At 45.4% G+C, this 15,113-nt stretch overlaps 1 protein-coding gene across 3 annotated transcripts in view; it reads left to right on the forward strand.

Annotated features, from left to right (window-relative positions):
• The window catches only part of PALD1 (phosphatase domain containing paladin 1), a 113,771-nt gene that overhangs the window by 52,836 nt on the left and 45,822 nt on the right, over positions 1-15,113 (forward strand). For all 3 annotated transcript variants that reach the window (XM_028729568.2, XM_028729565.2, XM_028729566.2), the window contains exons 5-13: positions 520-684; positions 1,618-1,778; positions 3,536-3,611; positions 5,062-5,213; positions 6,207-6,303; positions 7,164-7,268; positions 11,942-12,037; positions 13,489-13,623; positions 14,676-14,792. In XM_028729568.2, coding sequence (XP_028585401.2) covers positions 520-684; positions 1,618-1,778; positions 3,536-3,611; positions 5,062-5,213; positions 6,207-6,303; positions 7,164-7,268; positions 11,942-12,037; positions 13,489-13,623; positions 14,676-14,792 — 1,104 coding nt within the window. The remainder of the gene's footprint in view (positions 1-519; positions 685-1,617; positions 1,779-3,535; positions 3,612-5,061; positions 5,214-6,206; positions 6,304-7,163; positions 7,269-11,941; positions 12,038-13,488; positions 13,624-14,675; positions 14,793-15,113) is intronic.

The following is a 15,113-nucleotide window of genomic DNA, read 5'->3' on the forward strand; positions in this document are numbered from 1 at the left end:
GCCCATCCGTTTCTACATTTGAGATGTTAGCAAAGCATTTTGTGTGTGCCTTTGTGTGCTTCTGATTATGTCGTAAGTTCCTATCTGCTTTCAGCTATGATGTGCCGTTAGCCTCATGCTTCCGTGTCCCTATAACTATACGAATATGTGCGTGGTGTTCTTATACTCCCACTCCCACATGTGTGCATGTATTTGATGAATCCAAATATAGCTGTTGAGTGGGAACAGAACAAAAAGATTCCACTTTAATATGTACATGAAGACCGTGATGTAGCGACAATCTTTTATTCTTCTCGGAACAGCACCTAGGAGCTTTGCCTTGAGCTGTTGTGCATGTAGCACATAGTCCATATAATTAGTCAGGGTCACTAGAGTCAAGAAGAAAATGCTAGAGGTTAAAAAGAAAAGAGGTGACCCATAGGAAAGTGTCAATGCATGAAATGGGCTCTTACCTGATATCAGCTTGCAGCTTAGCTTACCGACATGGCTTAGCCAACACTTTCCTCTCTGTTGCAACAGGAGTGCATCGTATTCTGTGTGCGCGAGGAACCTGTGCTTTTTCTGCACGTGGACAATGACTTCATGCCCTACACTCCCAGGGGAAAGGAGAACCTGCACGAAAACCTGCACAACCTACACAGGGGTGTCAAAGTCGAAAACCTGGAGCTCTCTATTCGGAAAGAGGTGAATTTTTTTGAGTGTCCAAGGAGGTTGCACGGTACGGTGGGACCTGCTAGAGATGGGATAGTCCGTTCATTCCTTGTCTCAGTGCCTTGCCACTTAATTCCACTACAGCAGACATAGGAAGCTGTTCCATGTACCTGTTCCTGGGAACCGGAAGTGGGGAGAATGTCTGTGGTGCTCGGATCTTACTCTGAGGGCTTCCAACAGGCATCTGGCTAGCAACTGCTGGGCCAGTTGGGCCTTATGTTCTTAAAGTCAGACCATTGATCTATCTAGCTCAGCTGGCAGCACTGGAGTCCCATTGCACGTAACGTGTGACCTTTATTCCAGATCTTCTCATTTATTTTTTGGTATTTTTTAAAAATATAGCTAGATGGTAGGTATGCAGTGAAATTATTGAACTGATCATGTAGTTTATTCATGGGAAGTCAGTATGTGTGTGGACATTCGCTGATAATTCTGTGTTGTAGAACTGGGAAGCCATATTATACAACTTCATATTCTGCTGAGAGGACAAATGGGTATATTAATTAGCATGGCATTCTGTGAGCTCCTTTGTCATAGTGTAGTCCAGTGTTGTTTCAGTAGCATCTGCCTTACTGGATAGGACTGGACTAGGGATAGGAAGTGGTTCCCAGGTTGCCATGGTGACCTATCCGTGGCCAAACTCGGCCCTCCAGCTGTTTTGGCACTACAACTCCCATCATCCCTAGCTAACAGGACCAGTGGTCAGGGATGATGGGAATTGTAGTCCCAAAACAGCTGGAGGGCCAAGTTTGGCCATCACTGCCAAAGGTTTCAGCGGGATACACAGATATCTGCCATGGTGCCTCTTGGTTCAGTGGCACAGGTGTGTTTGTAGGGAAGTTGTGAAGGCGTGTTTTATAAAGCAAGGCTCTTCTCAGGTTGGTTTATTGGATTTATCTGTTGAAGATACACGACTTCGCCCAGCTGAAGGAGAACACGTATTACGTCTACAATGATATCGAGCATTTCAAAGACGAGCCCCATTCAGTGAGAATCCGCTATGAAGAAGACATCCACGTGACAGAAGAAGTGTATAAGAGGCCTGTCTTCCTGCTGCCATCTTACAGGTAACTTTTCCATGAGAGAAGAAGATGGTCCCTGCTTGATTATATCATTTGTGTTAACTTGGCTATCTCTTCTTTACAAATGTTCTTTGCCCATCTTCATCTTCCTTTTCTGCAGTGTGTGTGTGTGTACAGTGGTACCTCGGGTTACATACGCTTCAGCTTACAGACTCCGCTAACCCAGAAATAGTACCTCAGGTTAACAACTTTGCTTCAGGATGAGAACAGAAATCATGCAGCGGTGGCGCAGCAGCAGCAGGAGGCCCCATTAGCTAAAGTGGTGCTTCAGGTTAAGAACAGTTTCAGGTTAAGAACGGACCTCCGGAACGAATTAAGTACTTAACCTGAGGTACCACTGTATTACTAAGGGTTCTGTCCCACCCCCCACCCTCGTAAGGTAATAGAACTGTAAAAACATATTGTACTTTCCTCAAGGACAAACATTTTACCTGTAAATAGATTAGATTAGCAGTAGTGTCCCCCTTGGTATTCCTCTGCTTTCAGAAGTGGTGCCAGCCTGGAAGAGGCCTTTTCTGTGGCAGCCCCCCGCCCTAAGTTATGGAACACCCCACAGAGGTGTGTCTGGTATTAGATACAGCCTGGCCTTTGACACTTGAGATGAGTGTTCTCGGGACTATCCATCATATTCCTGTGACTGTAATTTGTTTTAACTGTTTTTAATTCTAAATTTCAAATTATTGTCAGGACAGGTAATAATAAATAACAATAATACAGTGGAACCTTGGTTCTCAAACTTAATCCATTCCGGGAGTCCGTTTGACTCCCGAAACCATTCAAAAACCAAGGCGCGGCTTCCAGTTGGCTGCAGGAGCTTCCTGCACTCAAGCGGAAGCTGCACCAGACATTTGGCTTCCGAAAAACGTTCGCAGACTGGAACACTTACTTTCGGGTTTTCAGCGTTTGGGAGCCGATTTGTTGGACAACTAAGCCGTTTGAGAACCAAGGTACCACTGTAATAATAATGGTAAAAAGGTAAAGGTAAAGGTACCCCTGCCCGTACGGGCCAGTCTTGACAGACTCTGGGGTTGTGCGCCCATCTCACTCAAGAGGCCGGGGGCCAGCGCTGTCCGGAGACACTTCCGGGTCACGTGGCCAGCGTGACAAAGCTGCATCTGGCGAGCCAGCGCAGCACATGGAAACGCCATTTACCTTCCCGCTGGTAAGCGGTCCCTATTTATCTACTTGCACCCGGGGCTGCTTTCGAACTGCTAGGTTGGCAGGCGCTGGGACCGAGCAACGGGAGCGCACCCCGCCGCGGGGATTCGAACCGCTGACCTTTCGATCGGCAAGCCCTAGGCGCTGAGGCTTTTACCCACAGCGCCACCCGCGTCCCTAATAATAATGGTAGTGGTGTTTAAAGAATAAAAGTATTTTTGTTGAGAGGGGAAGCCTTGCACACAGCCTGTAATTTCAGAAAGCAAGCAGGCTGTTACACTGCTGAGGTACACAACAATGGCAAGAACCAAACACGGCCCTACCACAGAGGCTTATAACTGAACAACTGACAAAAGAAAGAGTTGGGGGACAAGTGGAGTGAATATAGCAGGTTGCCACAGGCATCGTATGTGGGTTCCTCCTTCTTTCCATGCTGGCACATTGAATTAACCTAACTTCTGGGTGCGTGGAATTGACAACGCAGTATTTTATTTTATTTTTAAATCGCCTACAGTTTTGATCCTGGCTGCTTTTGTCTCTCTGCTCCCAGTAACACCCCCTGCGTGGGCCTTCTTTCTTGGCAGGTACCACCGGCTGCCTTTGCCTATGGACGGAGCCCCCTTGGAAGCGCAACTTGATGCTTTCATCAGTTTCCTCAGGGTAAGGGCTTCCAAAGAATGTTAAGGTCTACAAGCTACCTTGAGTGTCGCATCCTCTGTTTTAAACAGGCGGCAACATGCAAAGCTGTTGTTGTTCAAGGCAGCACAAGCTGGATGCCATTGGTTGGTGAAAGATTTATCTTTCCTTCCTTTTGCCTGCTGCTGCCATGCACATACAGCTAAAAGCGGTGGCTATTTTTTGGCACTCTGGAGCTTGTAGCTGAATACATGCATTTGTTGGCAAATTCGCTATATTCGTTGGGAGCATGTCTGGAGTTTCGCGACCAAAATGTCTGATGTGAAAAACCCAAATGTCTACCCACACAGGTTTTTGTTTTTTTGTTTTTTTTAAAACAAGGTGTGTGACCCAGCCAGAAGTTTAAAATACTTTTTTAAAAGTTTCATTGATTTCATTTGAAATCAGTGGGACTTGAAACTGCAAGCATAAGATTGTCTTAGAAATGAGATATTGTTCTGTTGATAACAAGGAATGGAAATGTATTTTTCAATATTTCTGCCTCCCAAGCAGTTTTCAACCATGTTTAATATATGAAACTAATTTGAGAAAGGGGTTTTTTGGGGGGGGGTGGGATAAGAAGATATTCCTGGCTTTGGGGGACAGTAAGCCATTTTGGAATGTGTTTCTCTTTTTTGTTGTTCATTTTTATATTCCACACTCCAAAAAAGAGCACTCAAGGCAGCTCATTTTTAAAAACAAACTAATGGTACATAATAAAAAAGAAATCAAACAGTAGTGAAAGAAACAGCAGCAGCATGCAGAAATCAATCACTTTTTATCTTCTTGCCAACTCTTCTGTTTATTTATTAAGGCACCCGGTCAACTATATACTCTATACCACTCCAGTGTAAGTTGGGAGTTGACGCATTCTGGTTTTCCAGATTCACTTTAGAGACTTATTAGATGACTGAAGTTGTACGTTTTATGTAAGCCCCAAATAAGTTTGCGGGTTGGACTCTGTCTGAAATCAGTGGTTTCTTTCCCCCCAAAGGTTGCAATCTAGCCTGAGGTATCAATTGCAAGTCCAGTGTGCTTGGTGGGATACAGAACCCTATGCCCTTCCAGATGGCATGGGACTCCAACTCCCATCAGCCCCAGGCAACACAGCCAAAGGTCAGGGATGCTGGGAATTGGAGTCCCAGCAGCATTTGGAGGGCTACAGGTTCAGCATCCCTGGATTAAACCATATGTGACATGAGTAACATAACTATCAACCCCCGATAGCAGAACGAACAAAATGGCAGACTAGTTTGGGAGAAATGCCGCTCCCCTCTTTCTGCCATGTCCTTTTCCTTCTCTCCCTCCTGTGCTTGTGATACAAGCCTGTTATTTCCCAGATTGTAAGAGAGGCCTCTCCTCTGGCCCCATCAGCTGTCAATCTGAGGGAATGGCAGCCCAAGAAATGTCCTTGCACTGTATTTTTGTCCTGCAGGAAAGTCCAAATGTGCTCCTTCTCCAAGACCCCAGCAGGCCTCCTCCTGCCCTGCTCTTCAGCTGCCAAACAGGAGTCGGAAGGACCAACCTAGCTATGGTTTTGGGCACTCTGGTGCTTTATCACCGCAAGGGTGGGCTGCAGAAACAAGAGTAAGTATGCCTTTTCATCCTGAGCTAGCATAATGGAAGCTGAGAGGGAGGAGTGTTGGTTTGACTGGCATTGGAGATTCTGGCTTCCCTTACATCCAAATGTTGGGTCTGTACTCCATTTGGAACTATATAGTTTCAAGGGGACAGAAGACTCTTTTAGGTTTCGCCTCCTTACACCACTCTCCCATTGGTCCACAGTGTCTCGCTTTCCATTGTTGCTATAACTCGGATTGGTGGGAGCAGGTATGACAGTGCAAATAGTTGTGTCTCAAGTAACTGAGCCACACCATAAACTACAGGGGAAGCATTTGTGGGAACCCTAGACGTTCTAGGGCAGCCTTTCTCAATCTTGGGTCCCCAGCTGCTGTTGGACTACAACTCCCATCATCCCTAGCTAGCAGGACCAGTGGTCAGGGATGATCCCAGTGGTCAGCCCAACAACAGCTGGGGATCTAAGGTTGAGAAAGGCTGCTCTAGGGTTATTATCCTGGGAAAACAAAGCATGCACTGCTTACATTACTACATTGCAGGGGGTTGGACTAGAGGACAGTTTGGGTCCCTTCCAGTTCTATGATTCTGTGATTCTATTATCTAAATCTTTGATTCAATGATTTTAGATGTTGCATGTAGATGACCAAAATGCAGAACAGGAAAATAGGATTACGAAATAATTGGCTTAGGAGACATTATTGACTCCTGCACTAGTATATAAGTGGCCAGCTCTTGAAGTGGAATGATATTTCATTGAGTGTGGATGTAATAAACACCATGGCTTGTGTGTGTCTATATGAGGGTGTTGGTATATGAAGCAGGGGATTACATCTGATGGATATTTTTGAATGGGTCGAATTGTGCTCTCAAGTTGGCATAGCTGTGTGTGTGTGTGTGTGTGTGTGAGAGAGAGAGAGAGAGAGAGAGAGAGAGAGAGAGAGAGAGAGAGAGAGAGTTCACTTCACATTAAAGAAATCATATTTTGGCCTTTTCCAATTACAGCCTTCCACAGCCCACTAAGTCTTTGCCAAGGGATCGATTTCGAATTATTCAGACCTTTATTGACATAGTACCGAAAGGCCAGCAGATAGTTGAGGAGGTAAGCAAATTTGCATTGATTTGCAGATGGAGCCTTGGCAATAAAGTCCCCTGCTGCCCTTGCCCTTCTCTTGACTCCCTTTCTCCCCCCCCCCCCAATTTCTGCTGTCTGAAGTCCTTGCCTGCGGCAGCTACTGATGTAGAACCAAGCACACCATATCTCTTTAAGGCTAAGATGGTGTTATCGGGCACCACTTGTTGTTCAGAAGTGATTGTCAAAGCTCTCTTCACAACAGCTAGTAGAACAGAGCTTTCCAAACTGTGTGTTGCTTGAACACACCCCAAGCTCCTGGGGCTGGAAAGAGGTTAGCTTAACCTCTGGTTTGCTAGTAAAGCTGAATTACTGTGCCGCAAAATGATGCATGTCCAAAAAGTGTGTCACCAACATGAAAAGTTTGGGGCGCGCACACTGGTTGCAGTGCTCCCTTTAGCATTCTTTGCATAATGGTTAATGTCGGAGGTTGATTATGGACTTTCTTTCTTTTAATTAGGTTGTACTTACCAGTACCTTTTTTGGGGGGGGTTCTATACAAATGCATGGAATAGTAAAACAAATTTAATAAAACCTGGATTAAGAGAACAGCACAGTCAAAACCAAAGCTGTTTATTCTCCCCAGTTGTTCTCAACCCCCCAATGAAGAAAGGGAATGCATCGACGCTGGAAACTTTTTGATTACCTGTGAACTTGATAAGTTTGAAGGTTGTCCAGAAAGTGGCCGCAATTTTGAACTGTGCCGTTAAACTGGGGAGTTCCTTTCCAGGCGATAAGACCAATGGGAGGCAAATGTAGCATGCAAGAGATTGAAGGAGACAGAATCCTCTCTCTTGCATAGATTGATATTTGCCTTTTGGCTTTCTCAGGTGGATTCCGCCATTTCCTTGTGTTCGGAAATGCATGACATGAAGGAAGCCATCTACGAGAATAAGAAGAAGCTGGAAGGGATTGGAGAAGATTATCGGATTCAGGTATCGGTTGGGTGGCGCCTCCTCCTTAAATTTTTAAGGAGCATTTAATTTAATGATTGAATTAGTTTACTACTTAAAATCTTGACCTAAGCGTATGGCATTATTAAGTTTCCTAAAGTGGCGTCCACAGCTGGGTTTGACCCATGTTATGATTATGCCTTTCTAAGGGACATTGGGACATTTAATGTACGTCTACCTCAGCTCACAACTGATGCTTCCTTGGAAGAAAGCCCACCTTTTAAAATTTGACTTAGGCTCCATCTGTGTTATACATTAAAGCCATCTCATACCACTTTAAACAGTCATGGCTCCCTCAAAAGAATCCTGGGAACTGTAGTTTGTTAAAAGTGCCAAGAGTTGTTAGGAAGCCCCTATTCCACTCACAGCACTATAGTTCCCAGAGTTTCCTGGGAAGAGGGATTGGTTGTTAAACCACTCTGGGGATTGTAGCTCTGTGAGGGGACTAGGGGTCTCCTAGGGACGCAGGTGGCACTGTGGTCTAAATCACTGAGCCTCTTGGGCTTGCTGATCAGAAGGTTGGTGGTTTGAATCCGCACGACAGTGGTGAGCTCCCGTTGCTGTGTCCCAGCTCCTGCCAACCTAGCAGTTTGAAAACATGCCAGTGCAAGTAGATAAATAGGTACCACTGTGGCAGGAAGGTAAATGGCATTTCCATGCGCTCTGACTTCCGTCATGGTGTCCCGTTGCACCAGAAGCTGTTTAGTCATGCTGGCCACATGACCCAGAAAGCTGTCTATGGACAAACGCCGGCTCCCTCTTCCTGAAAGCGAGATGAGCGCCGCAACCCCATAGTCACCTTTGACTGGACTTCACCGTCCAGGGGTCCTTTACCTTTACTTTTTTTAGGGGTCTCCTAAAAACTTTCAGGAGCTTTGGGGTATTGGCTTAGTTGTGTTGCTGCAACTCATTCTAGCTAGGAATTTACATTGGTATACATGAACATGTGACTTTGCCTCTGCAGAATATCTTAGCATCTTGCTTCCCTAGAATCATTAAAAATAAATATTATACTTAGCATTTTATGTAGTGCATTAAAAATCTTCCAAGGGCCATAGAGTAGCATTCAGTAGCCCCATTCAACATAACACGTTTTATAGCTCATTAGTTCTCCCAAGCTTCATTAGACATTTTCTCCTTTTGCATACCAGATCATTGTCAGTGTTATGTGTTGCCTCTTATTGGACCCACTGTTGTTAATTAGTGTGTACAGTTCTCAATAGTTCCGGGACTCGGCTCCATCTGTCCTTGCTGCTTCTTAGATTTTTTGTTTCGCTTTTTGAGAAAATGCTCTCTCCGTTCCTGACATGCAGCTTTTTCCTAAAAGTTGACAAGAAATGTGAAAAAGGAAATATGAGCGCAGGGGACACACTGCTTCAATTTTCCTTTTGGGTGCCTCTCTCCCCTGCCCTCCCTGCACCCCCCCCCCCGCGTGCCTAAAAGACATAAACAGGATAGACTATATAAAATTCTTCAGGTGTAAATTATGGCTATAAACAAGGGCGGTTTGTACTGAAAGCCAGAAAGGTTTCCAAATGTTTATTCAGGAAACCGGAAGGATATATTGTTTTTTCAAGAGAACACTTGCCATTGAAGATAAAAGCACTTGCTATTATTTGTTTTTTTATCATCACATTTGTAAAGGAGGATCCAGGCTTTGGGTGGTGGCAGGGCTCACACCAGAAGGGATTTATCTTCTGCGCCACCTCCTGCTTGGCTGAAGGAGACTTAACTGCACTTGCAAGGAAACTGTCTTACACCGCTAGGGCAATGTGTGTGTGGTGGTAGGGCTGAACTCTCATAAAAGCTCATTCCCTCCCATACCTGAGGGTCTTTTTCTCTTGCCAGCTGTGCAATGCCTTTGTCTCTTTTTCTTCTCTTCCTTCTTTAGTAAGGGCTGTGTCTAACAGGCATGGAAGGTGCAAGGCAGGACTGGTGAGGATGTGGCCTGGGGGGCGGAGAAGGGCCTTGGCTGGGGAAGGGGTGTGGAATGAGGAGAATCTTGAGGGCCGGATACAAGTGTCTGGAGGGCCACATTTGGCTCCCGCCCTGAGGTTCCTCATCCCTGCCTTAATCCAGCTCTGTTAGCTGCAGTTAGTCTCCTGTGAAAAAAGTGTTATATGCAAGGCTGTGTAAGCAACTCTTGGTTTTTAATTTGTGCAAGGAAGATGTGGCAGCTGCACCTCGGAAAAGAAGATTGAAGTAACAGCCCTTCAATTTTTAATGTTTCATCAATGTTTCCTGTGCTTATTAATGTTTTAATTTGTTGGAAGCTGCCCAGAATGGCTGGCGACATATAAATAACAACTACTACTACTTCTTCTTCTTCTTCCAGCGTTCCAAAGCCCCAACTCCTTTGATATTTGCCTTTATAGCAAGGTGCATTAGTAGGCACAATACAGTTAATTAGTTAGCATATAAATGAATCTTTAGAACATTATTCAGTTAAATACAAAGTTCATTCTGTTGATGCATACTGAAAAACTGTTGCCAAGTACTTTAATCAAGGGGTTGAGAACCCTTTTATTGGAGAGTCTTAATTCCCTTCTAGTCATCGTTCTGGGGACCACACTCACACAGCCCTCTCTGTCCTCCATCCAACTGAATCACCTGACATAATGCTTTAAAGCATTATGGGAGTTCACAGATGCATTCTTGCCCATCAGAAACACACAAAGGAGGGGCACAGTGGGGAAAGGGGATGTGGTCTGGTGGGAATCCCAAGGAGCAGGCAGAGAGGCCAATTTTCACCCCTCAGGCCTGAGGTTCTCCATCACTGCTCTAATCCACCCTCTGCAGACTGCTTGTCACTGGTAGGCGGGACAACCCACTTGTCAGGGATGTGGCATCCTATGGTGTCAGGTGATACCACTTTAAAGGAAGAATCAGGAGTGTGATTTAAGCACGTCCTTATAATTCTTTGAAAAGGTGGCAGGTGTAAGCCCTGCTTGCAGAGGAGCAAGCTGGCTGGTGTGCCAAGCACTGACCCACTGCTTGAGGCAGCTACCTTACTGTGCCTCATGATAGGGCCCGGCTCTGAGACTCAGGTTTGAAGATCACTGGGTGACCTTGGGCCAGACACTGCCTCACCACAACCGTATCTACCTCATAAGCATGTTGCGAGGGGAAAAAGGATGGGGAAGAACCACTCCATTTTGCGAATGGAGCTCTGGAGCAGCCATTTTGCGAATGCAGCCCTGGATTTCCTGTCAGGGTGAATTTCAGTTTGGCCTTTGCAGGATGCGGCTGGCGTATGTCTTCAGCGGCTCTGAGAAATAAGCCTTTGGACCCCGCTCTACATTTCAAACACAGGGACTGTTTATTTGAAGTTCAAACACAGCAACAGCTCTTCTTAAAACAATGGAAAAATTTCCTAGGGTTATGTTCTCATTGGACAAAATGCATCATGGAGGAAGAGCGATGTGTGTCTCTGTAAATCTATGTTTATAGTGTATACCATGCCTTTCCAGCTTGTAAATCTCTTGATTCCATCTCAAAAGCCACTAATGGCTGCCTGCTATAGAGTGGCTAAATATCCCTCGCTTCACCTCCCCTCACCCCCAATCTGGAACTGCACAAATGGGAGAGGTTGACAGGTACCTGGCAGGCCACAGCGGGTGGGCAGGCTACATTTGTCTTGATAAATCACATATAAATCTGATATCTGCACCATTCAGTCTTGTTTCACTGAGAAAAGGCAAGAAGGGATCGTTTTGTTTAACAGGCTCGTAAATAAGTTTACGCTAACAAAAAACATGGTATTGCTCACTCGACAAATGAATGTTAGAGGGCAACCATAAAGTGTGTCACAGTTTTAACCTCTTGCCTCACCTTCACCCCACAGATAATTAGGGAGACTTTAATGTGGAGCGTGCCCAGTTATATCTTCTCTCTCCCCCTTTAACGCATAGCTGCATATTTTCCATGCAGGAGAATGTTCAGTTCACTCCTAAGCATGTTCCTTAATCTTTTTGATAAATGACTTGTGGCCGGATTTCTCTTAAGGGGGATAACAAGTAAATATTAACGAAAGACAATTATGTAATGTCGCAGATTTCCAGTGGACTGCTTGCCAAATTCTTTCTCTCCCCCCGCCACACCTCCCCAAAACAGAATGTAGTCCCTTTATAAATAGAGTCAAATGTTAAAGTTCTACATTTTCCATATAGAGAGCCAGTATGGTTTAGTTTTGGAGTTGGACAGGGGAAATCAGTCAAATCCTCACTCAACCATGGAACTCCCTGGGAGATATTTCAAAGTGTTGAAAACCAGATATCGCCTAGCCCTACTCTGCAGGTGAGGGCCTCCTGGAGATACCCTCTTATTAGGATGTTCATTCTGCACTGTCGGGCTTTTAGTGCGGTATCACCTACGCTTTGGAATCCCTGCCCCATGAATGTTAACACAGCTTCCGTCTTCTTGGTGCCTACCAAATACAGTCCAACTTCAACAAAACTTTTAAGCTGAGATCTGTCCCAGTCTGTGTCTCTTTTGGAATTGCTTTTAAGATGTTTTTATTTTTTTGTCACTTGGTGTTTGCTGCCCAGGGCTCCTTTGGGAGGAAAGGTGGGATGCAAATTTAATAACAACAACAACAACAACAACAATGGCAAGTGCCTCTTATTAATATTACTATTTGTGTGTTTGCATTGTAGGGGAACAGCACCAAAGAGTATTTCCTACAGAGGACGTTGCAGAGCCTTGAGCGCTACTTCTACTTGATAGCTTTCAACTATTACCTTCACGAACAGGTGAGTATTCTTCCCTGAGCTCCTAAACGATGCTGTGTATTTTCCCACCCTTGCCGGGTGTACCCAGTGATGGGGTGCAGACATCTTACATATGTCAGGGAAAGTGGAACTAGATGTTGCAGTGCCGGGGGGGGGGGGGGTAGGAACCGGACACCAAGCCTCTTTCTTCAGAGCCAAAAAAAAGGCTCTCAGAGCAGCTTACGAAAGCCAGTTCCAATATGGTCCCTTGCCCCCTAAGACTTGCCGTCTAAACACAAGAGGAAAATGAAATGGGAGGGAAGAGGGGAAAGCAAGCTTGGAAATGAAACAAAAATATCCTTAAAAGCTGCAAGAGGCAAAAAAACAAAACAAAAAAGCTTTTAAATCAGGCCAAAACTTCTCTTAAAAAGCCCCATTTTCACTTTACAACAAAAAGTAATGAAGCAGACAGGGTCTCTGTTGGGTGTTCCACAGCCTAGGCACCACAGCTGTGGGGTGGGGGAAGCCTGAGCAGACCCACATGGAAAGTGGGGGTCCTTGCGAAAAGCTGAATCCACATTGTTTAGTTCCACCCTTATAAACATTTCACTTGCACGCAATGGAAACTGAACGTGAACCCCAGAGAGACTGAAGTGAATGTTGAACCCAACCAGTCATCAAAAGTTTCTTTGCTGGCAAGCTCTTGGGCAGGTATAGGCAAACTCGGCCCTCCAGATGTTTTGGGACTACAACTCCCATCATCCCTAGCTAACAGGACCAGTGGTCAGGGATGATTGAAGCTGTAGTCCCAAAACATCTGGAGGGCTGAGTTTGCCTATGCCTGCTCTTGGGAGTTTGTGGTCAGATCAAATTGTAAAGGGAGATGGCTTGTGTTAGATAAACTTTTATTACGCTAGCCAAAGGCCATGGCATCAAGTTGGCTGTTGTCAGTGTCACTGTTGTTCCCACTGCTCTTTACCGTTCACTCAGTGGCCACTATGATGAAAACATTACAAGCTCTGTAATAAAAGAAACCTTCAGCTCAGTCAAATCAAGCAAGACCCCCTTGACAATTTGCCGCATTGGTTTACAGCAAGTGTTCCCCAGACTTGGGTCTCCAGCTGTTTTTGGACTACAAATCCCACCATCCTAGTTAGCAACACCAGCGGTCAGGTTGAGAAACACTGGTTTACAGGAAAGGAAAGGGAGGAAAGGACAACCTTATATCCTGTGCTGCGACAGCAGATTTGGCCACCATGCCTTGTGTCTTCCATTCCCAACAAAACGTTTACATAATCTTGCTAAGATTAGGGCCTCAACTAGCAGCATCTTCAGCCAATGTGTGTTATTCCATAAGGCAAAGCTAAAGTGTTTTTAGTGCCAAAAGGATGCCACGTTTTCTAATGATTACTTGTGATGTGTGCAGTACATTGATTTGCAGCCTGCTTCTGACAGTGTCCCTGTCTGTCTTGTCTCCCTTCCTGGGCTGGAAGTACCCCCTTGCTTTTGCCCTAGAGTTCAGCCGATGGATGTGCAGGCATTCTGAACTATACAGGCTTCAGGCCAACATGAACCTGTCGGAGCTTGTGGTCACAGGGGAGCAGATAACGAAGGGGGCACGGGTGCTGGTGAGTCAACTATTTTGAGTTATTGCTGTTGTTTTTTTTTTTTTATTATTATTAAATATATTTACCCTGATCAGCCTTCCTACACTGCCTGATTTGAACACCCTTCCTTGGAGCCATCTTGGACAGCAGCTCTGCATTTTATTACATTTCTGTAAGAATTATTATTATTTATTACTACCACAACTACATTTATATCCCACTTTTCCTCCAAGGAGCTCAGTTCTCCTCCCCATTTTATCCTCACAACAACCCTGTAAGGTAGGTTAGGCCGAGGCCGAGTGAGGATTCGAACCCTCGTCCCCCAGGTTCATAGTCCAACACTCTAACCACTGTGCCACACTGGCTCCTGCTTGTGGATGTAATTGATCTCCTTGTTAAAGGGTTGGACTATATCCCCTTTCTCCCTCACCCCTACGTGCTCAGCCTTCTTCTGAGGACGCAGTCAGGTTTTATGAAACGTAACAGCACGTTCTTCCAGGGATTCTGTTAAACTGAGTGTGCGCAGGCATGCCTGAGCACCAGCGGACGTTGGGTGGCATTCAGTGCTAGCCCTACTCAGAGTAGCCCCATTAAGTTAGTAGATGTGGCTAAGTTAGGTTCGTTAATTTCAGTGGGTCTGCTCTGGGTGGGATATAGTTGAATGCCACCCATTGGGCGGATTACCCTCTGTATCTGCGTATGCTTTGGGTGATTTCAGATCTGCATTGCATTAATGTGGTTTGGGGACTATTGTTGCTCTTTCTGTAGGCCACCCTTCCCCAACCTAGTGCCCCCTGGATGCTGTTGGGCTGCGCTGTTCCTCATCCCTGACCACAGGCCGCGTTGGCTGCGGCTGATGGGCTTCATCTGGAAAGGCACCACATTAGGTTTTTAGTTTAACTGGGATTTGGAAGGAGGTTGTTGGTGTAAGACTTGCTGTCCTTCCCGGTATGATCTTGCTGAGGCAGGAAGTGCTTGAGGAAGTGTCTCTGGGAACCGCATGTGCAAAATGAATGTCCAGCTTTTCCTAGTTGGTTGCCGCAGCCTTCAGAGTTCTTCTGCTTCTGCCACAGGTGGTGGATGAAAGGTTTTCTCCAGATGTGCTCAGCACGGTCAAGGAGATGAGCGTGGCCAACTTCCGGAGAGTCCCCAAGATGCCTGTGTATGGGATGGCACAGCCAAACACCAAGGTAATTGAACAATGCTGTGTAGTTTCTGGGAAGAGAGACTGAGATAGGGTCAGAGAGCTCTCAGATTAAAAACAGGCATCATCATCATCATTATTATTATTATTATTATTATTATTATTAAAATCAAAACAGGAATTTGATCCTTAAAAGAATAAAATAAAAAGACAGTGGAGTTTCCAGATTTCCCACACCTGTGAAACCCAGTGAAGTTGTGGAAACAAAAGGAAGCTGACTGAGAGCCCTTGAGAAACAGTCACACAACTAACCAGTTGTAGGGTTGTTGCTTTTTTAATCTTTATAAATGCAGGCAAGATTGTAGTT

Source organism: Podarcis muralis, chromosome 6, assembly GCF_964188315.1.
Source record: "Podarcis muralis chromosome 6, rPodMur119.hap1.1, whole genome shotgun sequence".
In the NCBI taxonomy this organism is placed as follows: Eukaryota; Metazoa; Chordata; class Lepidosauria; order Squamata; family Lacertidae; genus Podarcis; species Podarcis muralis.